The sequence below is a fragment of the Setaria italica genome, chromosome VI (genome assembly GCF_000263155.2).
Source record: "Setaria italica strain Yugu1 chromosome VI, Setaria_italica_v2.0, whole genome shotgun sequence".
Lineage (NCBI taxonomy): Eukaryota > Viridiplantae > Streptophyta > Magnoliopsida > Poales > Poaceae > Setaria > Setaria italica.
This window is the reverse complement of record NC_028455.1, coordinates 23,657,392-23,680,158: the sequence shown is the minus strand read 5'-3', so window position 1 is coordinate 23,680,158 and position 22,767 is coordinate 23,657,392. Positions and strand designations below refer to the sequence as shown.

The following is a 22,767-nucleotide window of genomic DNA, read 5'->3' as shown; positions in this document are numbered from 1 at the left end:
TCAAACTTGATCATGACACCACATATGATAAGTCATCCGGTTTTGCCTTTAAAACCGGATGCGACATGCCACAAACCGGATACAACAGGCCACAGCTATTAAAGATGGGAAACCAGCTGCGAATATAAATACCGTTCCAAATTATAATTTATTTTAACTTTTCTAGATACATAGCAAATAGCAAATTAGAATGTAGATACATAGCAAATAGCAAATTTTCTAAGTACATAGATGTATACTAGATACATAGTAAATAGCAAATTTTCTAAGTACATAACATTTGCTATTTGCATTTGCTATTTGCTATGCATCTAGCATATATCTATGTAAAACATTTGCTATGTATCTGAACATAGTATATGTCTAGATGCATATGTAAAGTTAAAATGAATAGTAATTTGGGATAGGGTGCTCAAAGGAACAGTAATTTGAACAGAGGGAGTAAAAGAACTTGTTACCGTGATAAGAAACGAGGAAACCAATAAACCATGCTATCCATGGTCGTGCACGTAGATCGTAAAGCAGAGTACATAGCTTAAAACTAAGCCGGCAACTATATGCCCACTTGAAAGCTTTGGGGACTGAAACATGCAAAATTTCTTCTGTAGTTTCAAGCGTATTATTATTGATCTGCATCAGCCTTACTACACCTCCAATTACAGGGTCTACCTAAGTTAATCGAAGCAGCTTCAGCTTCATCCAAAACATAAGCTTAGACGATGGTCCAAAGCCCTGCCAGACAACTGGAGCCTGCTCCACCAAAACCAAAACTGAGACGTTATCTTAGGCCAAAATGGACTGCGTCCATGAAAAAGGCCTTGTTGAGTGTTGATGCTAAGCACTCCAATCTTCCAACTTACACCTCGCCCTGCCTGTCCAAAGCTCAGAGTAACCCAGCGTGCTTCTGGGGATTGGTAGGTCTTGTTTTTACAAAGTCAAGAAGAAACTTCAGTCTTTTCAACAAATCTGGGTCATGAGGTGTGGCTTTGATGAAGAGCATACTTGACAACCTCATAGAAAGAAACAACAATGCCAACTGATGGACCAGCACGAGCCACACGTGGGCCAACCCCAGTGAACAAACCTTTCACACCTCCAGACCTGCCGAACAAAATATATCAACAACAGCAAAATCAAATATTATATTGTGGACAGTCTTTTCTTATCTTTACTAAACTAGTGCTAAGAGAAAATCATGGAACTACGCTTAACCAATTTTGTAGTTAACATCCGATCAATTCTGATGGGCATAGGCTCTGGAAAATTAAGGAAAGACACAGTAGGCTTTGCAAGCATTACACAGATTTTTGTGTGATAAACAAAACAAAATCAGCAACCATCACCAACTTTGACCCTGCACAAGGGCAAATGATGAGGGTGCAAGTAATACATGGTTTAGTACCAGGATTAGGTGGTTCATGAACCAAACCAGCAAAATGTACAAACAGTTTGGGTGGGCTGCAAGTGGTTGGACCACTGAGCCTCTAAAAGACCACAAGTCATTTTGTATCACTAATGAACCCTTTATTCTCAAGCCCAAGAAATTGTAGCACTGATTCATGTTGGTGCTCAGTTTGGCATCAAATTATCACTTTTCACATAAAAATGACAAACAACTTTGTTCAAACTGTCAAAAATACTATCTTTGCCCACTCAAATTATGTCAAAAATATTGTTTCTCCAATTTCTTTTATGACAACTTGGGTTCACCCGCTTGATTTCACTTTACAGCCCAGTTCCCACCCCTTTAGGTGCATGACAGTTGGGCTGCCCTGAATTTAGAAGTATTTAGGAAAAACAGTTTCATCCTTTATTGACAGTTTAGGCATGCCAATCTAGGGTTTAGGGATGCCTTTATTGACAGCTAAAGAATGTATTTTTGTGTCATTACTTTTTTTGTGCTAGCATGATTTTCGTGTATTTCAAAAGAAGCAGCTCTCAGGAGCCAAGAGCAAAAAGAATGTATGTACAGTGTCAATCTTTAAGCCTTAAAGAGAAGGAGAGAGAGGGGGGAGGGAAGCAAACTTGACCAAGACCTACAAAGATTTGACCAAGACAAGTAAACTCCTTGATCATATTGATCCTACTAGTTTAATTTACATACATCATCTTAGAAAATTGTTATTTGCATGGTATTCATATTAATTTGCTATAATAATTTGCGATTCTATTAGGATGCTGGTTGGAACCATGGGAAAGCACAGCTCCACCAAAATATGCCCAAAGGACTAAACACATGCCTTGGGTTCAAAACTCAAAACAATCGCAACCAAAATACCAAATATACAGCCCATCAAAAATGCTACTATACTTTTGGGGGATGAGGTGTTTCCTTACCTCCATATCTCAGTTAATGTTTGCCTTGTAGTCATTCTCATTGCCTTCTCAGTATCCTTCTGAATTTTAGAAAACAGGAAACAGGACATTAGAATGAGCAACAACAAATGATGATAGGCAGCAATGAAGTCAAGCGAGTATGCCAGCATACAAAACAGGCAGCAGATGAAAAATAAATGGGACGTTAATATAAAGAGTATTGAATAGTATACAGACCTCTATCTGTCTCCTTGTTTTTGCAACATCCAGAGGGCATGTAGCACCAGCAGCAAAACTGCCTGCCACAAAGCCAGCAGCAAAGTTTGCTCCCAATACACTAGCTGCATTGCCTTCTTCTCCAACAAGACCAAGCAGTTTTCTCCGGATCTACACAGAGTTAACAACATGAGATGCAATGCCATGCAACTGTGGCATGAATGCAGCCAATAAGAGTGTCTCCAAGACAGAGTGCAGACACTTACGGGCTCAAGAGTTGACCAGCATATACCGGAGAAAGGAACATCCCGAGCAAGTTGCGCACCCACCCCAGTCCACAGAGCACGGTAGTTTTGAACTGTTCCAACATTCACCAATCATAACAGTTAAGCAGTTAGAATCAAGACAAAAATTTGAGAATTTGGCAGCTACCAAAGTGGAAATATGATGTGGACATGTGATCCAATTAAAAGGATAATCTACTAGTTACAGAAACAGAAACCAACATACCATTCTGACTCGAACTTGCAAGCGGCGAGAGAACACCAACCAATGTTTTATACATTCCAGGAGGCTTTACACCAGGACGAAACTCTTTATATGCCTGTTACCACAGAGTAGTAACCATTTGATACGTAGGAATGATTCATGTCCAGAAACCATGACCTTACGAGACATATGACTAAATTATAAAGTGTTGTTCTGACACCATATATGAAACACTCCAGATGGAGGTGTACCTGCATACGTGTCCTTGCCAACTCAATTGGGGAACAAGCAATACACGCTAATGAACGTGCAACTGATCCTGCTACTAGCGGGGCATATGGTGTCAATCCTGGAGCATTACTTCTTGTGAAATCCTCAATCTTGTTGCGGAATATATCATAGCATGGCAAGTATATTCCAACCTGCTTATGATCAAGAAAATTAACAGGGGACACCCAGCAGCATAACATGTATTAAGAACATTATATTGCGAAAAAGAAAAAAGAAAGGACAAGGAAGGATGACGTCGGAGATAGCATGCACAAAATTGCCAAATGGTATATCTAAAAACTAAAGACAAATTACGCTGCCATGGACCTCATTTAGGGCATTAGAATTATCTGAGCATATAAAAGACTACTACAAAGTGAAAATCAGTCTGAGATAAACCCACAAAGCCTCCTTGTACAAAAATGAATTATCAATATCTCAACAGACTAAGCATAAACTGGACTAAATTTATATTCAAATCTAAGTAAAGATGATATGAATAATTCAAATGGGACAAATTGAAACAATTGAATAGATGCTCCACAAGCATCTTAACAGCATATAACATTTAAAGTTTCAAACAGAAGGCAATGACCAGCACAATGGAATGTGTAAAAAGAAAACTCACAGTTGGTACAGCTAATGCCAAGCCTGCATTTGTTCCTCTCCACAATCTACCGAATCCCTCCTGAAACAACCAATTAAGCACCACTGTGAGTTTTATCAGTCCACCATAAATTGCCACTTATTTAAATGAGATAAATTACCAAAATTAACACTTAATCACCTGTCTAACGACTTTCAAGAATACATCAAGTGTTCCCTTGTACTGGAAGCAATCAGGAGGGCAAACAGGCTCGCCCAATATGAGACCACGGGTGCATGATGGAGAACATTTGAATTCAGACAGGATCTGGAAACATTGAAATGCAACCCAGTAATTCAGACAAGTTTATGACATGAGTTGAGGGTCAAACCAACAAAAAAGGCATTGGCCTGTTGACTACTGGCACTGTAGCATCAATAACCTTCATATATAAATACAACTTTCTTATAATATCAAGCACATTGCAGTTTTTCAATAAAACTGTGGTCAGTGAGTCAACATTTTTTTACTCCTTCATTTTCCTTAAACCAATGGGGGGGATGCACAAAACAACTCTACATTTTCAATGCGATAAAGCAAAGGGCTTCAAAATGAGCCAACAGCATCCATGCAGACTTAAATATTGGGTTATCTGTGCACACAAAAGTCCTAAAATTGATTGTATCAAAAAATCAGGTGCTGAACAGAACTTAGGGTCATGGGCTCATGACTCATGGCAAAAATAATCACAAACGCTTCTATTAATCAGCAGTACAGTTGGAGCACCCAGTGATCCTACATAGCACAGTGACCAAAAAAACAACATAATGTAACCACATGTCGCATTGTGCAACCACTGAACACCCTGCCTGTTGAACAAGCAGTTTAAGGAATTCAACTTCGAAGAGGCCACGCAATGTGATCGATTCAGGTTGGTAAAGAAGCCGGCCGATCACCAGCACAAACACAAACCAAGCCATCATCTTTAATGGCCTCATACCCACGAAAGAAATCCTGAAAACCATTACCTGAAAATTTACTAGCTTTTGCCCCCAAACAAGTGAAACAGCAACACTGTGCCCGCCCACAGGCCACATCAAGGTAAACATTTGGATCACATCACTGACCTATCAAATATACAAATCCCCCCATTGATCATACCAAACTGCAGACACACATCCGACAACAACAGCTCCATTTTGCATCCTACCCTAATCTAATCACTAAAACCCGCACGATTGGATCTTCCACGATCAAATCCGAGTTCAGGCACCGAGCCAGCCGCTACCAAATCCCACCCCATGCAACGCAGAATGAGATCGGGTTCCTCACCGCATCCGGCCCGAGCGCCGCCATCTGGGGAGGGTGGTGATACAGCACCCCCGCCGCCTGCGCCTGCAACCTCGTCTGCATCGACACACACACGCGAAACGCGTTAGCCACCAAACCTGGCGCGCAGAACACTCGCCCACGACGGGGGGAGCTTGAGAGGGAGGGAGGGAGAGGGAGTGCCGACCTGGCGACCGTCGAGGGGTGACGATGATGGCGGAGACGAAGGCGCGCCGGCGGCGAGAGCGCGCGCTCGAACATCCCGAGCTCCTGGTCCGCCCCCGCGGCTGCGCGGGGCCCGAGGAGGAGGACGAGGGGGACGGGGAGGCCGAGCCCTGGTGCGACGGCGAGACGGCGCCGCCGGTGAGGTCGACCCGCGAGGCGGCGGCGGTCATCCAGGTTGGGAGCGAGCCCCTGGAGCAGCCCGCCATGGCGCCGGCCTGACGGCGTAGGGGAACCCTACCCCGGCTCGATCGGGTGGCGCGGCGCGGGTGGCGGTGCGGCGGCCGCGGCTGCGGGTCCCTCCCTCTCCCTCTAGAAAGAGGAAAGAGGAGGCTCCTGGAATAGAGGAGGCGGAGAGAGGGGAGAGGAAGCGGGGCTTGGGGTCGCTTTCTAGAGAAGTCGTGTGAGCGTTTAGGTTTTTCTCGTGGGTAGAGGGCGTGTCTCAGCCTCCATCGCTGGTTTGGTCTTTGGACAACAGAACTCTTTGAATTTGGAATTGGTTGCATCCGGCGACTGCATTTCTGATTTCCAGTGCTTCACATGATTTAAAAGTGATCTAAGCACTTAGGATGACAATAATATTGCTCATCGAATTTCATGTTGCATATTAATAAATATGTATATTTATATATATATTTATGCTAGTATTCTTATATCATAATAGTTATATAGCAAGTAATTAATAGACAAGGTTTCTCAAGTAACTAATAATTTCACTCAATCGACCATCAAAATGATCAGAAATTCGAAATAGCTAGCTGTAGACCTGTAGCAGCCAAGCTGCAGCAGCTGCAACTAGCTAAACCAGTGCATCCAGCACAAAACAATCTGATTCCATATAATTTGATCCATTTCTTTGTTTGGCAAACATCTAATTAATGCACCAATGAATGTGAACTCTCTATTTAAAAAAAATAAACAAGTTTTTTTCTTGCATAGTCCTTTCTTTTTTATGTTTGAAATCCCACGAGACTTCAACCACCTATCTACCAATTATTCCTTCATGCCCATTGTGTTTCATGTTTATGCACTTTTAATTTCATTTCATACCTTCTCTACAAAATAATCTTGTTGTGTGTGTGTTTACGAACATTAGCTAGATGTATTTGGAAACTAAAATAATCCTTTTGCTCCTGTCACTATCGAATCATCTAAGGCCTTGTTTAGTTGCCCAAAGTTTGGAGGTGCAAAATTACTGTTATAGCATTGTAGCACACTGTAGCGTTTCGTTTGTATTTGTGAATTATTGTCCAAATATTGACTAATTAGGCTCAAAAAATTCGTCTCGGAAAGTACAACAAAACTGTGCAATTAGTTTTAATTTCGTCTACATTTAGTACTCAATGCATGTACCGCAAGTTTGATGTGATGGGGAATTTTTTTTTGCATAGTGTCAAAGTTGGAAGTTTTGAGGAATGCCTAATTCTGCCCAGCCGTAACCAATTATTTGCAACTGTTGCTGCAGCGATTTGCCCATACTATAGACACAAAAATTGCAAATGGGAGCCAAGATGACTAATAAATGAGCACAAAAATTGTGCGCAGAAAAGCTTTCTTGCCCACCAAACCACAGGAAAAGCAGTGCTTGGCCTGCTGTTGTGCATCACACGTCAACTCATTGAATGACGCCACTGCAACTGTCAGCAGCACCAAAACACTGGTGCAAAATGAAAAGCCCTAAAATGCTTTCGCCTATTTCGTTCTTTACCAAAAAAAAAATATTCTTTGTAGTTTTCAGATCCTCGTCAACTTGTTGACAGGTTTGGAATTGATAGGATTTTGGAAACAAAAATCTGCAAGAAATAGTTTAATTTCAACAGGCGTGGCGAATAACTCCTCACGGTTTGAGCAGGACCTTCGACTTTTCTACTTCTTTGTTAAACGTGCTTTAAAAAAAGAATAACAAGTCTTGCATGAGATAATTTGGTCTCCACGCATTTAAAATATGCAAGACTTCCGTGCAATACAGTCAACAATAATGACGTGCAAGGACTTCTGGAAATTTTTTGTACGTTTTAAACATGCAGAGAATCATGCCGTTCATGTCACTCTTGACTTCAAAATGGTATCCTTATCACTTATGTATGTATCAAAATCCACAACCATGGTAACAAGTCTGAAGACACACATTTGACATGTATTCTACGGAGCAAAATAATTTCCTGAATTGCTATTGATTTCTGTCACTCCAACAATGGCAGTGTCTGTCAGAAAAAGAATGGTAAGGGTGGGCATCTACAAATGGCAAGCAAAACCAGGATACAGTCGGCAGACGGGTATTCGTTAGAACTCCTGAGTCCAGTATTTCGCTCTTGCAAAGAAAATATGCAAGACCTTTCCTTTTGGAAAACAAGGTATCTGATTCTGTATGAACTGGCACAAGCTTCCTCCAAAGGATGTCACAAAAAAATGGCAGAAGAAAAACAAAATTTTCTCCATGCCAATCCAATCTCATTCTACGCACATTGTATGTATCGTCCACCACACTAGTGAGCCTAACACGCTGTTTGCAAAATTCTCCCTCAGTATGCGTTGTTCATCATAGGGCCGAACACATCGCACCTGCAAAACAATTTTAGTAGTTAGCCAATTAAAATATCTGGAGATCCTGGTGAAATGACCACCAATCAATTCAACAATTAAATACACAAACTATACACACCAAAAAACAGCAGACTGAAGTTCATGCCTCCCCAGTAAACAATGTCTAATCTTCACTGCCTTTGGCTATATCCCTTATCCACCATTATTTCAGTTTAATGAAGTTAACAAGCAATCATAGTGATTGCGCCACATATTTAGAACCCAACCAGGACCCAAATCCACAGGCTAGTGTGGAAATTCAGTGCACATGCAGCATGATAATAACTTAGTTTGCATCCATTCTGTTTTCTGCAAAGCCTTGAAACCACTGCCTTGCTGTCCGAAACATAATCAACCCACAATTTGCCAACCCTTCAATGGTTTATAGACAGCTTGAGAGAAAATGGAACTAAGTTTTTTATAACTTGTTATGAGATGGTAAAACTCAGCTGATCACAAACGGCTAGTTCTAGCCTATTCATCAGAGGAATTTGTAATCAAGAATAAATGCTGAAGCACATGCTTTGGCTTTAGTATTCTTAGGACATTGCTCCTTGACAAAAAAAAGTTGGTCACAGCTGTAGCAACTACAAGGTAGTATATAATTTTGACATAGCTTATAGTTCTATTCTCTATCTTGCACTTTAATTCCAAGAAACTTACAAAGAAATTATGCAATTTCTATGCTCATGTATACCTTGCAGTTTCAGTACTCAGAAACATAATTACTGTCCAAAACATAATTACTGTCCAATACATGGTTCAAAAATCAGGAGAATCTGACAGAACCACTTACAAACGGCATTAGTGCATGATAGCATCATCGAGAGTCAAACTTGGCAATTGACAGTACGCAAACAGAAAGGAATCAATATCAAGGTCAATAGATGCCATGCATGAGGCAGACAAACCTGAGGGCCAAGATGAACAACACAATTTTGCTTCATTTACATGCTTCACAGCAAGCCCAACCATCCACGATCCTACACTAACATCATCATGGGCATATGTCCGGAGAACAGACCTAATATAACAAAGGAACCATCAGAAATATTAATGAAATTACAATTACATACTAAAACATTTTCTCATGTCTATTTTTCAGATCCTTGTTGGGATCTAGAATTCTGTGCACGATATACAGGTTGCATACTTGTTTATAGAAATGAACTGAGCTACAGCCCTCGATATGACAAACATTTCACCAGAAGCATGTCGGAAATACCTATTATTTGATAAAAGGAAGTAGATGAGTCACAACAGTAATTGATTTGAATGTTAAATCTAGTACATAAAATACATGCCAGGAGAGCTAATATTGCTAACGCAAGCATACTTACGATTTCCCATCACCAAATTTCCACCAGTCTGGTTCATACCACTTGTGGGTTCTGTTTTAAAGGAAGCATTTGGATTAGTTTGTCAAACAAAGATACAGAACTCAAAACAGGAAAAAAAATAAGACTACCAATTTCTGAAAAAGAATTGCTATAAACACTTACGAGTCAGAAAAAACTTCGCCAGATTTCATGCAGCCTATGTAGACACGGGGCTTGTCCCAGTGAGTTTCAAGCATTGCACTCAAAGTATCTGCAGAAACACAACATGTTATTCCAGTTACAAGCAATAGCACGAGAGGCAATCCAGTATTCTACAACATGCAGAATGAGCATTTTTACAGGTAAGCGAAGTTCAAAAGATTAGCAGTCATCATGTAGACATATCATAAATAATTGAAGCTGTCGTGAGCAGAGCCTGAAAATGTCAATAGGCTTTTGGAAATCTTGGTGCGCAGTGCTAATTTCCAGACCTCCAGATTTGAAAAGGTAGAACTTATAATTCCAAATTTGTGAAATCAAGCTTTGCCAATTTTAATCTGGTTTAGTTTTCACAATGCTTTCAAAAATGTTCAAACGGTGACAACTAGTAGTGCTGAAAAAACAGTTTCAATGATTTCACTGGCATATATTGGTAAGCAGTAAAAACCAGAGTTGAATCTTAGGGATCATACTCGGATAAAAAAAGTATTTGGAACACGAAGTAACATAGATCCTACAAAATTACACCCGATCTAATAAAAATGCAAGCCTAATACAAAGCAGCTCAACATTAGTAGATAGGCAGATGGCACATACCAACATTTATGTATATATCATCATTGACCTTAGCGTAAAATGCAGCATCGAATGTCTCTGCCGCATTAGCAAAGAAACTTTTTGTCTTCTTAGGGAGTTCTTCATCAGACTCTATATGATCATCCTGCCATGACATTTAATAGTCAAGAACAAAAATTAGATCAACGAGCCAAGCTAAAATAAAAGTAAGACTTCTTTTAATTATCACAACCCTCAACTTAACACATGCTTTTAGTTATATCAAACCTTTGATACTAAAAAATCCAAAGGAATGGATTGTTGCAATTTACTATGCAACTGTTCATTAGGCAGGTATTCAAACAGAACACAATGCACATAACAAGAACCAACAAAAAGTATATCAAATCTTCATTCAAGAAGCTTAATGAGCACCAAAAAAATAGAAGGTACCATTGAGATCCATCAACATAGTATTCCAGATTCAATTGTTAAATCAGGCTTACCAAGATCAAGAAGTCCCTAGTGCTCCTATTTTCGTCATCAATCTCCCTATCAAAAGTATCTCCTCGATTTGCACTACATATAAGAGAACTGTCAAATATCTATACTTCATATGTTCACTACAGTAGGGCAAAGAGTACCCAATACCTTCTTCCAACTATGAAACGTACTACAATGCCTTTTTCTTCTTCTAGTTTCCTCAGCATTGAACCTGTGCAGAGAATTAAAATTAAATATAATAGGTAAGAGAGAATAGTCGACCAAACAGTAGTATTAAAACAAACATTATTTTCTATTCATCAACAGAAGTAATCTAAAAACATTAGTTTAAAGAAAAGGTACCACAACCATAGTATTTCATCATGAGAATAATGGAATCTAAACTCTTTCAACCACCTACGGATGCCAAATGGCTAAGGTCAAATGGTACTAAGTACTAACTTGACAATAAGCAGCTCTGCATCCAAGTCTTCCGTATTGTAATGGCCAATCTTCAGACTACCATTTATACTGCTTCAGCAATTTTTACTGATACTTGTTATGCAATACTCAAAACAAACAACTTATGCACATGTATCTGGCTTTATGCAGATTATAGCATCTAACCAGAATTTAGTGCAAGGCAGATACACCAAAGGAGAAATACATTGGCAGACATTCTGATAATTGGCATAAATAAGTTTTTTGTCTAACATAATATTTCTGATGGTAGAAGCGAGTGTTCTTATTTTAAAGCACCATTAGCACTTTCTAACATAACCATTAGAACTGAATTTCCACATCTAAGTACCAAAGCTGTTTTTTATGGAATTATAAATATTGTAATATGAGTGCATATCAGAATACCAAAAGGCTAGACATAAGAGAAATGCAAGTATAAAGTGCTACCTGTCGGAAGCCATGATTTCCTGACAGCATCACGGTAGTTTTTCCGGCCAAAGCTACTCATTATTCCAATGACAATCAGTGGCTTCTTTCTAGAATGAGTTCCATTTGTCTCAGGGGAGTATTTCCCCACAAAACCTTCATGCTTTGCTGCAGCCAGCTCCATCTCAAGTGATGCCAACCTCTTCCCTTGCTGCCTAAACAATGGAGGATGAAGCGATTACTACAGCTCCAAAATTCTACACAATAACAAATTCTGCATGTTTAGAGCACCGGCTCTAATTTATCACCAAACACTAAACTCCATACTTTCAAACGCATTCAAAAATTGTTAGATGGTAATCACTCCGTCCCAAAAACAGTGCATTTCTGGCTATGTACCTAGACAAACATTAGTCCAGGTACATAGCCAGAAATGCCGTCTTTCTTGGACAGAAGGAGTAAATTGAAAGGCAATATCGGCATATTACTATGACCTGAAAGGTAGGAAACTAATAATTACCTGCATGCAACAACCTTCAAGGTATCATCAACAGATATTGCCGATTGCCCCTGAATCATATACACAAGACAGTTAAAAGGGCTCTTAACTCAGCAGCACAGGTGGATAGTTGCACTAGAGAACACAAGGGCCAGATCTCAGGCGCCTACCTGGCCTGTTCGTCTGTCGAGCTCCTTAATGAGGTAAACTCTGTTCTGAGCATCCTGCCACAATCTGAAATTTCCAGAAGTCAATAAATTTTCCTCTACAAACAGCAAAAGGCCAAAACATAAACCATTTGTACAAACAAACAAAAAGGAGCTCTAGCATTTCAGTTACTGCAGCAACCAGATCAAACCAAGGTGCCCAAGAACTAACATTGGTCTTCAAAAATAGCAGAAAAAGTAATACACTAAGCATGAATTGTGACAATGCAAGATCCCAAAGGTGCGCAAACAAGCACTAACTTCGCAACAAAATTGGGGCGTCACACTGGACTTCGCTTAAAGGCATCAATACTTCAGCAGTAATCCTGGAATGCGCGAGTGGACGGATCAAAGTTTCCCCAGCAAGATCACCCTAAGCAGTATAATACAAGCATTCCTCCCGCCAGGGGACTAAAGAGATCTAGAATTCCCCCGCACGCGATCGCAGCACACGCAAACCAAACAATTCAAAGAGAAGAGCCGAAGCAAGCGAGCATTTCCTCGAGAGGAGACTAATGCGGCAAGCGAGCGAGCGGGCGGGCGGGCAGGCGGACTCACCGGCCGGCGACGTAGAAGGAGGCCATGGTGGCGAACATGGCGAGCATCATCGCCGACATCGGCGACCGCAGCGCCCCGGCGGCGGACGGCGCCGGCCGCCGCGCGGGCACCTCCCGGATCTGCATCGGGATCTCGAGCTCGCCGCCCTCCCCCGGATCCCCGCACGCCGGCGCGCGTCGCCCTCAGCACGGGCCCGCCATGGGCCCCGCCGCCGAGATCTCCGGGCCGCTCCCACCAGTCCTCCAGAGGCCGGGTTCGAGGTTGGACTTGGGTTCTGGAAGCTTCTAGAACCCGCCGCCGCGGGGGGAGTGCTGGTGGCGCAGGGGAGAGAGCGAGGGGTGGAAGGCGGCCGGCCGGTTGGTGCGTTATGAACGGTTTCGATGGTTTTTCTCTTGCAAAGATTTGGAATTTGGAGAAGCCTATGAAAGCCGCGAGGGAAGGAAGGTAGACGACAGAGGATGATTTTGTGTATTTGCCTGCCGGGGCAATCGAGGAACAGATATGCTATTTGTCTACCGCAATAGCAACGTAAGGCTGGAAATGATTTGATCATTAAAAAGTTATTAAACGATAATCATCTTATTTATTGCTTACTATAATTTATCATATATGTTATAGATTAAAAACACGTTAATTTTAAAGTTACTGTACCAAAAGTATTGATTATACGAATATAAATATTGTATGGTAAGTAATTGAATATGTACTTTTTAAATTTTGTACCGCGTTTGTTGTTTTAACTTTTTTTCTAAATACGTAATATAACTTTTATTATGTATATAGATACGACATAGGTCTATGTGCATAATAAAAACTATGTATTTAGAAAAAAGTTAAAAACAACTTGCAATTTAAAAACGGAGGTACATAGAGATATAACATGTAAATTTTAGGCTAACCGACTGATAAAAAAAATCATTGTGATATGAGGTTATAAGGGAATGTGTTGTTCAACATATGGTGCATAGATAGTTGGTGTCGTACTTGTACATCAATATTTAGTGTCGTACTTGTACATCAATCATTATGACTTATATAATGCACACACATGACCCTTTTTGCCAAGGGGAAAACACTGAACAAAATATGTACATCCTTTTAGTTTAGATTAATTGAACTACATTTAATTGTGGTTAGAGCTAACTTATACGTAGCTTTGTTATATGTTCATGATGCAAAATACATTCTACATTGGACAGCTAACTTGTACGTGGCTTTGTTATATGTTCATGATGCAAAATGCATTGGCTCAGAAAATATACGCTACACTACATTGGACAGTGGATTGGTAGTTAACGAGACCATGATTCAGGATTAGTTGAGCCACTGCTCTAGAGTTTTCACCTCGAGACATCTCAAGATGTCACCACATTTTTAACCTCGTAACTTTAGCAAATATTTACAAGCCTTACTAGTTAAATCCGCTTTAATTTTTGAGATGTGCATAGTTGACAGATGTGAGCAATCGCTACTACTGCTACATGAATTCCTATATGTTATGATAAATTTTGGCACGCTATGGAGGAAATTTAGGACTAATTTTAAATTTGAAAAATAGGCATACATGATTTTAAAAAAAAGAACAAATAGAAAATATATAAAAAATTATGTGGTGGAATCATTTGGTGGCATGAGCGAGCCGCGACAAAAAGAGCAGCACATTGCTAGCGTCCCGGTTGCTAGAGCCACGCCACACTCATCGACTAGGCGCAAACTGAACCGATACATATGTATGACTATAAAAATTCTAGGGACTCGTGAGTCACTTTTGTTCGGCTCGTTTTAGGTTTGTTTCGAGACCAGCTTGAATTCTAAATGAGCCAAGCTCAAGTGTAATTCACAAAGTTGTGAGCTTTTTGATGTCGAGTTTAAAAAAGTTCGAGCAAACTCGTCTATTACGAGCTGTCTTGATTTTATAAGATGTACACCTATATTCTAACTTTCTTCCCTAATTTCTCTAAGTCTACAAATAATGCAATAACTTTAATCCCATCTAATTACTATATATATTTTGATAAACTAAATTTATAAACACGTGAAATGCACATGGTTAGCTTGCAATAAGCTAAATTCGAGATCGACTCGAATTATAAAGAGCCAAAGTTAAACCAAGTCGTAGCCTCGGATGGTTTTGAGGCTTGAATCGAGCTCGGCTCGATGGCTCTAACAAGCTCAGGCTCCATGGGCCAAACACAAACTCGCCGCCTGGCCGTCCCGTCAGTGTCACTCCCTTCCCCAGCTGACCGACTCTCGTGGAGCTCTCGGCTCTCCAGAACCCAGATCAGGCGCACCGCGCACCTCTCTCCCGCCCCCCACCCCCGAACTGCGTCGGAGCGGAGATCCGTCCCTACCACTCCACCTCGACCCGGATCGACCTCTTCTCTTGCTGGTAATCCCTGGCCGGAAGCCTCGCTTGGATGGGTTGCCGTGCTTTTCTCTGCAATCGGGATCTTCCTTTGTGGGATTTTGATAGTTGCTCCAAAATCCGAATCCGAATCCACCCAATGTTGCTAGGAATCATCTGGTGGTCTGTGTGTCCTGTCCTGTATGAGGTATGTAGGAGAGTGGTGACGAGTGACGACCGATGGTTAGCAGTTAGCACCAGGTCTAGGTGACGTCCATATGACGTCCCTCTTTCTTCCTGCAAGTCATCTATGTACCATTTAAGTTAGGCTAGATTTGGTACTTTTACACCCAAGTGGGGCTTCCTGACCGGACTGTCCCTCAACGTGTACTTATTCACCCTTTACTGATAATGTACCTCATTCAAGGACCTCATTGATTGTATTGTTTAACTACACGAGCAAGTATTGTACAAAACCATGGTTGAAAGCAAGAATTCCTTGGCAGATCGTTGATGCCTTGAGATAAATATTTGGACTAGCTAATTGCTCACTCATCATTGTGAAGGAAGAGGAGAACAATCTCCAGATGAGCCACGTTTCCAGTTCTTTTTTCTTACTTAGGCTAGATATGGTTCTGCCCTTATTTTGTTTGGGGATTATTTACACCCTGTTGATCTGTTGTTATCATGTATTTTTTTGCTTCTCAGTAATTAATCTTGCTAGGGTCCTCTCCTACTGTTTTTTGCACCGAAGGTCTTTTGTCCATGTACCTACCAAGATATAGCATTGCATTCTGCCAATTCCCACCTCCTCCACATGGAGATGCAGATGATATCTATTAACCAACTTATCAATCAACAAAATTATGAATGCTTGCTCACCTTACATGTTAATTAGTTAGGTTGATCTGAGCCTGCACTTGTTCATTCTGAAATCTATTGGTTTCATATTTTTTGTATTTTTTTTCTGTCACCTTCATGGAAAGTATGCCATCATCAGTACAATGACGACTCGTGGGGGTAATATGGTCACATATATTTCAATTCCCTAAACAAATGTCACAGATACCTTCATACTAACACACCATTCATAACATCATCAAACATCTTAGCCTTGTGAAAGCCCTTGTGTCCCCAGCATGATTGGGCCTATGATTGGGTCTAGGGGGTTATAGTTTAGCATTAGTTTGTTTTCCTTGCTATACTTTGTACTATGATCTGTCAGAGTTTTGATGCGTTTTATGGAAATACCATTTCATTGTGCTGCTTGCTGACATTGACATGCTGTGTTACTCCTTTCCTATTCTTCAGAAAGGATGTTACATTAGCTTTCATTATTACTGATTCAAAGTCCACACCTAATTTTTAGTCACTCTAACATTAGTCCTTTTGGCCCTGTTTTTAATTGAACTTTTTTTTTTCAGTAAAGAACATTATTTTTGTGGCTGCAAAGTTCTATAGTTCTGGAGGAGCAGGATGGAGCTTATCATTATCATCTCACTTGTCATTCTTTTAGCACTAGGAGCTCTCTTTGTGATCCCAAGGTCCCAAAATAAAGGTACAAGCTGCAGCGTTTATTGTTTGAGATTGTAGTAACTTGACCTAGTTGCATCTGAACCACTTTTGTATTGCAGGTAAATCAAAGGGACCTGATTCAGGAGCTGGAGTGGTAGGCTATTCATCTTTCATTGTTAGGCTACAGATACATGCTACAGTGCATTTTCCCTCTCAGATTTGCACTGTAATACTTATAATATTTTACAAAGCTTGAAGAAATGCATTTTTTTTGTTTTACTGTCTTTCTACGTTCAGACATCTAAGAGCTATACAAAGGAAGAAATCTCTAAACATAACACAAGGAAGGATTGTTGGATAATCATCAAGGACAAGGTTGTAAAAATGCAGTGGCCACCTCAGTTGGTCCTTATTCAATGCCCTATACTTGAAAATAGGAAGGCTCACATATTTGGGTCTTCTAAATTTACTTTGGTGGTTGAACCAGGTTTATGATGTCACTCCTTATGTGGAGGAACATCCAGGCGGAGATGCTATTCTAAATAATGCTGGTGGTGATTCCACAGAAGGCTTTTTTGGGTTTGTAACTTTTTAATTCCTTGCTATACTTCATAGCATGCTCTTTCAGTGGTTCAGTGCCTTTCATGGTTTTTTTTTCTCAGAATTATATCTGTAGCTTCTTTCCAGAGTGCAGTCTTTAAATATTTGCCACCTTAGAATTATATTGATCTAATGGACCAAATTAATGAAGACCTAACATCACAATTTTAGTTCTGTTCCTACTACATCTATTAAGAACATTCTAAAAGAAAAGGGAAGAAAATACAATGACGGTGCTGCTATCCTACTAGGCAAAGATGGCCAGATATTTTATTTCCTAGGTTGCCTATCCAGTAGTTGTTACTGCTAGTATCTTCTGAAGTAATGCTACACACAAGACTTCAAATGGTTTGCCTGATGCATACATACTCTTTGAGCAACAAAATTTTCAGATGCTCTACTCTATGGTCCCTTAGGAAAGTGCTCCCCCCGTTTTGAAATATATGAGGTAAACGTCATATACTTAAAAATGGAGGCAAGCCTTCCCTTGTTAATGTTGGTTTATCTACTCTAGAATAGAGTTCATGTTAAATTAAACCAGACCAACAAATCAGCTCAAACCTGTTTGCGTTTTGAGCTGAGCTCAGTGTCAAAGATTATATTGTTCTGTATTGGCTTCTGCATATGGGGTCCTTACTTAGCTCACTTTGGTGTTCCAAAAACCTACCATGGTCCCTGGTCCACCACTAACTGCAAGATAAATCTGGAACTGAAATGATGATAATGATGGGCATGCTATTCTTATCTTGAGTTTTTTCTGAATTGGAACATGCCATATGCCTTTGCTAATGTCATTTTCATGCTTCTTGAATAAGATCAATCTCTGGTTCTCTGCTGTTTTTCGCCCTCTGTTCCATGACATTCTTCTATTTGGTCCTGCAGGCCACAACACGGCACCAGGGTCTTCGACATCATCGACGATTTCTGCATCGGTCAGTTGAAGGCTTCATGATGATAAGAGCCTCAGGTTGTATTGAATTCATGGAATTTTCCTGAGACCAATTTATGAGAAGCTATGGATATGGTAGCCATGTTTCAGCCTTGCAATGGTCAGCCGTTGAGATGTCTGAGTGGAATTTGTTCTGCATTTGTGATCAGGGCTGCTCTCAGCTAGCTTTGTGATGTAACCTCATATCTTGTGCTGGAACAATGCCAGCATCACTGACAACTGATTGTCGTGTTTGTATTTCTGTTCTTATTGAACAGAGATTCTGAAACGGTTGCAATTGTTTAGACTAATCAGGACCCAGCTCTCGTAATTATTTTGGTTGATCCGAACCCATTTCTTGTGATCGTGCCTGGACTTGGAAGGGATGAAATGTTGGATTCGTTGCAAGTTGGTTTCACTTGGTTCAAGTTAAAAACGGATTTCCACATCTGACCAGCTTGAAGTCGATGGTAATTTTTGGGATTGGGCAGAACATTCCATAAGTAAATTCTGATTCATTTCCTCTTGCTGACTGAGATCCACAAAATCCAACCCAAAAGTGGGAGGATAAAACGAGGTAAAAAAAACAAAAACAAAACAAAGGGGAATGAAAGAAAGAGATCCTATTCAGACACTCTAAAAGCTCAGATGCTTTTCTGCTACTGCACAGTTGTTAGGAAGAGGCTCCTCTGCTTCTCTTCCCTCCTGTCATGGAGACATGGACAGGGCTCTAGTCTTTCTTCTCAATTCTCATGGATAGAAGAGGCTCGGCATTGCGCCGCCCATGTCGAAGCTCTGATCGAAATTGAAGCACTCAAGTGACATGAACTCGTCGTTGTCCAGCGCCGGCAGGTGCGCTGCTCCGGACGACGCTGCGACGAACGCCGAGACCGCCTCCTGGAGGTCGCCGCCGTCGGAGCCCCAGTCCGCGTTGTACCCGGGCACCGGGCACGGCGACACGCCGTGCGGGCAGCCGTTGGAGTAGTCGGAGCCGACGGGCGAGGCGGCCAGCGACCACGGCGACGACGCGCCGCGCGCCGGGAAGCTCTCGGGCGTCATCGGCGGGAGCGCCGGGGCGGCGCCGCTGATCATGGCGTTGTCCGTGGCGGTGGCCACGGTGAGGCGGGCGGCGAGGCCCTGCAGCGCGGCCTGAGCGTGCGGGTTGTGCTGCGGGTGCGGGGCGCGCCGGGCGGCGGCGGCCGATGCGGCGGAGGAGGGGCGGCAGGTGTGGTCGCCGTGGTAGACGACGTCGAAGAGCGCGGGGTCGGCGTCGGTGCGCTGGACCTGCTTGGTGGCCGGGCAGCCCTGCGAGTTGCGGTGGGTGCAGCGGTAGTAGGCGCGCGGGTGCTTGGCACCGAGGATGTCCTTCTGGCCGTACTTGCGCCAGCTGTGGCCGTCGTCGGCGGGGCCCTCGGCGGCGCCGCCGCCCGCCGCGGCGACGCGCACCTGCTGGCTGGTCCAGCGCGCCGTGGCCTTGCGCTTCTTGGGGCTGGCGCCCCGGAACGGCTGCTCGGAGCCGGCGTCGCTCAGGGGGCTGGGCGCGCCGGAGAGCGGCTGCTGCTGCTGCGCGGCGGGGAGGAGGAAATGCGCGGCGAGGTCCGGGGAGCGGGCCATGCCGATGGAGCGGTCGGTGAGCGCGACGATCTCGTGGACGAGGCGGTGGCAGAGGTCGACGGAGGCGGCGTCCGAGGGCGCGTGCAGCAGCAGCTCGAGCCGGCGCACCAGGTCCTGCACGCGGCACAGCTCCGAGACCAGCTGCGCCCGCGCGCCGCACTCCCCGCCGTCCGCCATTGCTGCTGCTGCTGCAAGAAGCAGGCGAAGTTTGGTACGCGCCGGAAGAGAAACCGTTGCAGCTGGACGCGTGGAGTGTGAGCGAGCTGGCGATCGGGTCCGGGATCAGGAATCGCCTTGATGAGGAGGAGGGGCGGCGGTGTTGGTGGTGGTGAGAGGAGTGGAGGGAAGCGGGCTTCTTATAGTGAGAGGGGAGGGAAGGGAAGGGAGGAAGCGCGTCGCCGAGTGGAGGAATTTCAAGTGAAGTGAGGCGATCAGAGGAAGGCGATGATTTCTTTGACCGGCCCGGATCGGGGAGACCGCCCCGTGATTGGCTGCCCGCCGTGCCGGGTCGGGTCCTTGGCCTTGCCTCATCCATCCAGTCGGGCCCTTGGCTCTGCTGTTTGCTCTGTTAGTTATGATCTGTCCCAATCCCAACTCTCTTGACATCTCACTTTCTCGTATTTGAATTTGAATTGCTCCTCGTATTTGAATTTTAAGTTTGGACACGGGGCCAGCCACTCTTATATCCATCCACTTGCTTCTTCAGTCCTTGATGTCACTGTCCTTTTGAAGTTCATATATGCAAACGAAGTCGCCAACAAGTGGATCTCGTAAAGAGTGTGATGCTTTGTGCTCATCCTTGTCCTGCCACTGCCGAACAAGTGGAATCGTCGAGGAAAAGAGAACGATGAGAGGAAACGTCTAGAGGGGGTGGCACAAGTTTGTCCCATGTTTATGCTTACGAGTCCTGCTTTCTTTTCTTTATCCAGATTTGAAGAGGCAAGCACTTTGCAAATGGAGTTGAACTTGGTAAACCCTATCAACCTAATCATTCTTTTCTCCATTATTCCGTCTAATTGAATTATTCTATCAAGAAATCCAACCGCTGCTAATCAGCTACTCCCCCGGTCACAAATAAGTGACACTCCGAGATTGTCTGAAGCCAACCATTCCAAATCATTATTCTTCTTTATCATTTCTTCCTCTCTCATGCCCGCAAGCAGGAGCCAAGTGAGGCATGTTTTTTTTTTGCCATACAATGCGGATTAGTTGTTTATCCTTTTTATTAGGCGGATTTAATGAACAAAATTACCTTCTTGCTCATTGCCCCTTAATACTTAGCACATTAGCACCGTAATTAAGTACATTTCACTCAGATGCTTTTGATTTTTGATTGTGGATTATCATATTTGGACAAACGAATGTCTCATGTTATCCGCAAACAAAGGCGGACCCAGGGCTCGGCGACCCTGGGCGCATGCCCGGGCTCCGCATCCTGCAGGAGTCCATGCATGCATGAGCAGCAGTATGTGCGTTGTTCTTGTATGCATTGACCGCCAACAGAGAGAGGCACGAACAAGTAACCTGTGCGTGCGTTTGAGTTAAACAATGAGACGCGAGTGAGAGGAAGGATGATCAGTAGAATATTTAGCTAGTAGTGTTCAAATCGCTTAGCCATGGCCGCATTCCTCTTTTTTGCCGGATAGCCTTCGTTCGAGCCCTAGGTCCGCCACTGTTCGCAAATACTATAAAACTCATGCTAAACGTACTCCTCTCATCTTTGTGAACGCATTATATGTATATACATTGAATAAAACCATCAAATAAACTCTACGATATGAGTACGTATACACACAGAACATACAATTGACTACCTAATCCACCATCATGCACTGTGCACTGTGCATACCATCTAAACCTTCAAACACGCCGAACCATCAACGATTAGGACGTTAGAAATGATCCTGATCTTAGAACCGTTGAACTTGAACAAAGGAGCGCCGTACTCCTCTTCTTTTTTTACAAAAATTCGTGGCCGCTGCAAATCCTCCTTAATCAGGAAAGCGACGTGTCTGGCTCAAAGACCCTCTGCATTTGGGAAACAGACGCTAATCTCCAGTCTAACCCTTCACTTTGGCGGTTTGACTCGAGTTGCTTACGTTGTTTGACCGTTGAATGAATGAACCAACCGACCCCTCTTGCCGGGTCGGGATCCGGTACCCGCTACCGGACCGGACACACCACAACCATCAGAATCTTGGACCGGTTCCACGGTCTTTGCTAATCTTTCCTCCCCTCCCCCCCGGCCCCCGCTCTCTCTCTAGAGTCTCTCTCTCACTCATCCAGGCAGACAGACAATGCAATGCTGCAAGTGAGGGTTCAAAGTCAAAATCCTGACCGGTTCAAACCTCCCAACTTGTCACACATGCCCTCTTCTTTTATTTCTCCTATGTCAAAAAGTAATATAAATTTCCTTTGGATTTCTTTCTTTATTTGGCCTTCTTTGTTTTTTTTTTTGGTGCTGCTCAGCTGCGGATTCACTGGAGTACGTCAGGGTACATACAGTCTTTGGCTGCAGCTGCATGCATAGTTTGGTTGGTGTTGGTCAGTGAGAGTGAGAGCAGCTACCGGGATTTAGTCTAATTCTAGTCCAATTTGTTGTGACTTGTTGTTGAGTTGGAGATTAAATTTGTCACTTTGGGGGTTTGGGTCTTAGTTTGACGGTTTGACCCCCTTTTTGGTTTGGCACAAGTTGCTCTCTGTGTGCTCACCATGTAGGATTCCTAGTACTAGTTGTTGGTCTGTGTTCTTCCACTCTACATTTATCTGGTATTTGTTGTGAATTTTAGAGCTCGACGACGATGACGTAAGATCTAAGAATTCATTGGTTCTACGAAATGTGGCCAATTTTGGGCCGTGCTCATGAATTCCATGTATTCGGATTTAAATGATCCAATCGGATAAAATTGTGTGCATGTCGCTGAGACTCGAACGCGTGCAACGTCACTTTTTCTGTGGTATATTTTTCGCAACCATGTGCATACGTGGATTACACCTTGTCAGAAAAGCACGTAGAAAGAAAAGTACA

The 22,767-nt window shown here is 42.8% G+C and overlaps 3 protein-coding genes across 4 annotated transcripts; 1 reads left to right on the top strand and 2 right to left on the bottom strand.

Annotated features, from left to right (window-relative positions):
* Positions 1-387: 387 nt before the first annotated feature.
* LOC101768992 (mitochondrial carrier protein MTM1-like) lies at positions 388-5,798 on the bottom strand. The gene is given in 13 exon segments (XM_014805445.2): positions 388-1,101; positions 2,338-2,396; positions 2,554-2,703; positions 2,799-2,890; positions 3,043-3,136; positions 3,273-3,443; positions 3,920-3,979; positions 4,079-4,204; positions 5,210-5,284; positions 5,331-5,340; positions 5,402-5,437; positions 5,439-5,499; positions 5,502-5,798. Coding segments are annotated over 13 exon segments (1,200 nt in total). The 5' UTR covers positions 5,638-5,798; the 3' UTR covers positions 388-971.
* Positions 5,799-7,479: 1,681 nt separating this feature from the next.
* On the bottom strand, positions 7,480-20,084 carry LOC101768586 (hydroxyproline O-galactosyltransferase HPGT1). Its single transcript, XM_004973295.4, has 13 exons — positions 19,535-20,084; positions 12,739-12,805; positions 12,145-12,208; positions 11,996-12,045; positions 11,497-11,690; positions 10,756-10,819; positions 10,611-10,683; positions 10,147-10,270; positions 9,514-9,601; positions 9,352-9,402; positions 9,165-9,236; positions 8,923-9,035; positions 7,480-7,990 (listed from the first exon to the last, which is right to left on the bottom strand). The coding sequence occupies exons 1-13, from the start codon at positions 19,914-19,916 to the stop codon at positions 7,968-7,970; spliced, it is 1,365 nt and encodes a 454-aa protein (XP_004973352.2). The 5' UTR covers positions 19,917-20,084; the 3' UTR covers positions 7,480-7,967.
* Positions 14,937-18,479, top strand: LOC101767638 (cytochrome B5-like protein). Of its 2 annotated transcripts, none has more exons than XM_004973294.3 (6): positions 14,937-15,127; positions 16,512-16,640; positions 16,717-16,751; positions 16,895-16,972; positions 17,085-17,176; positions 18,080-18,479. In XM_004973294.3, exons 2-6 carry the CDS (start codon positions 16,559-16,561, stop codon positions 18,147-18,149), a joined length of 357 nt encoding a protein of 118 aa, XP_004973351.1. In that variant the 5' UTR covers positions 14,937-15,127; positions 16,512-16,558; the 3' UTR covers positions 18,150-18,479. The 2 variants fall into 2 exon arrangements, with proteins under 2 accessions (XP_004973351.1, XP_004973350.1); XM_004973293.4 differs by having other exon boundaries at positions 14,938-15,127; positions 16,507-16,640.
* Positions 20,085-22,767: the final 2,683 nt, after the last annotated feature.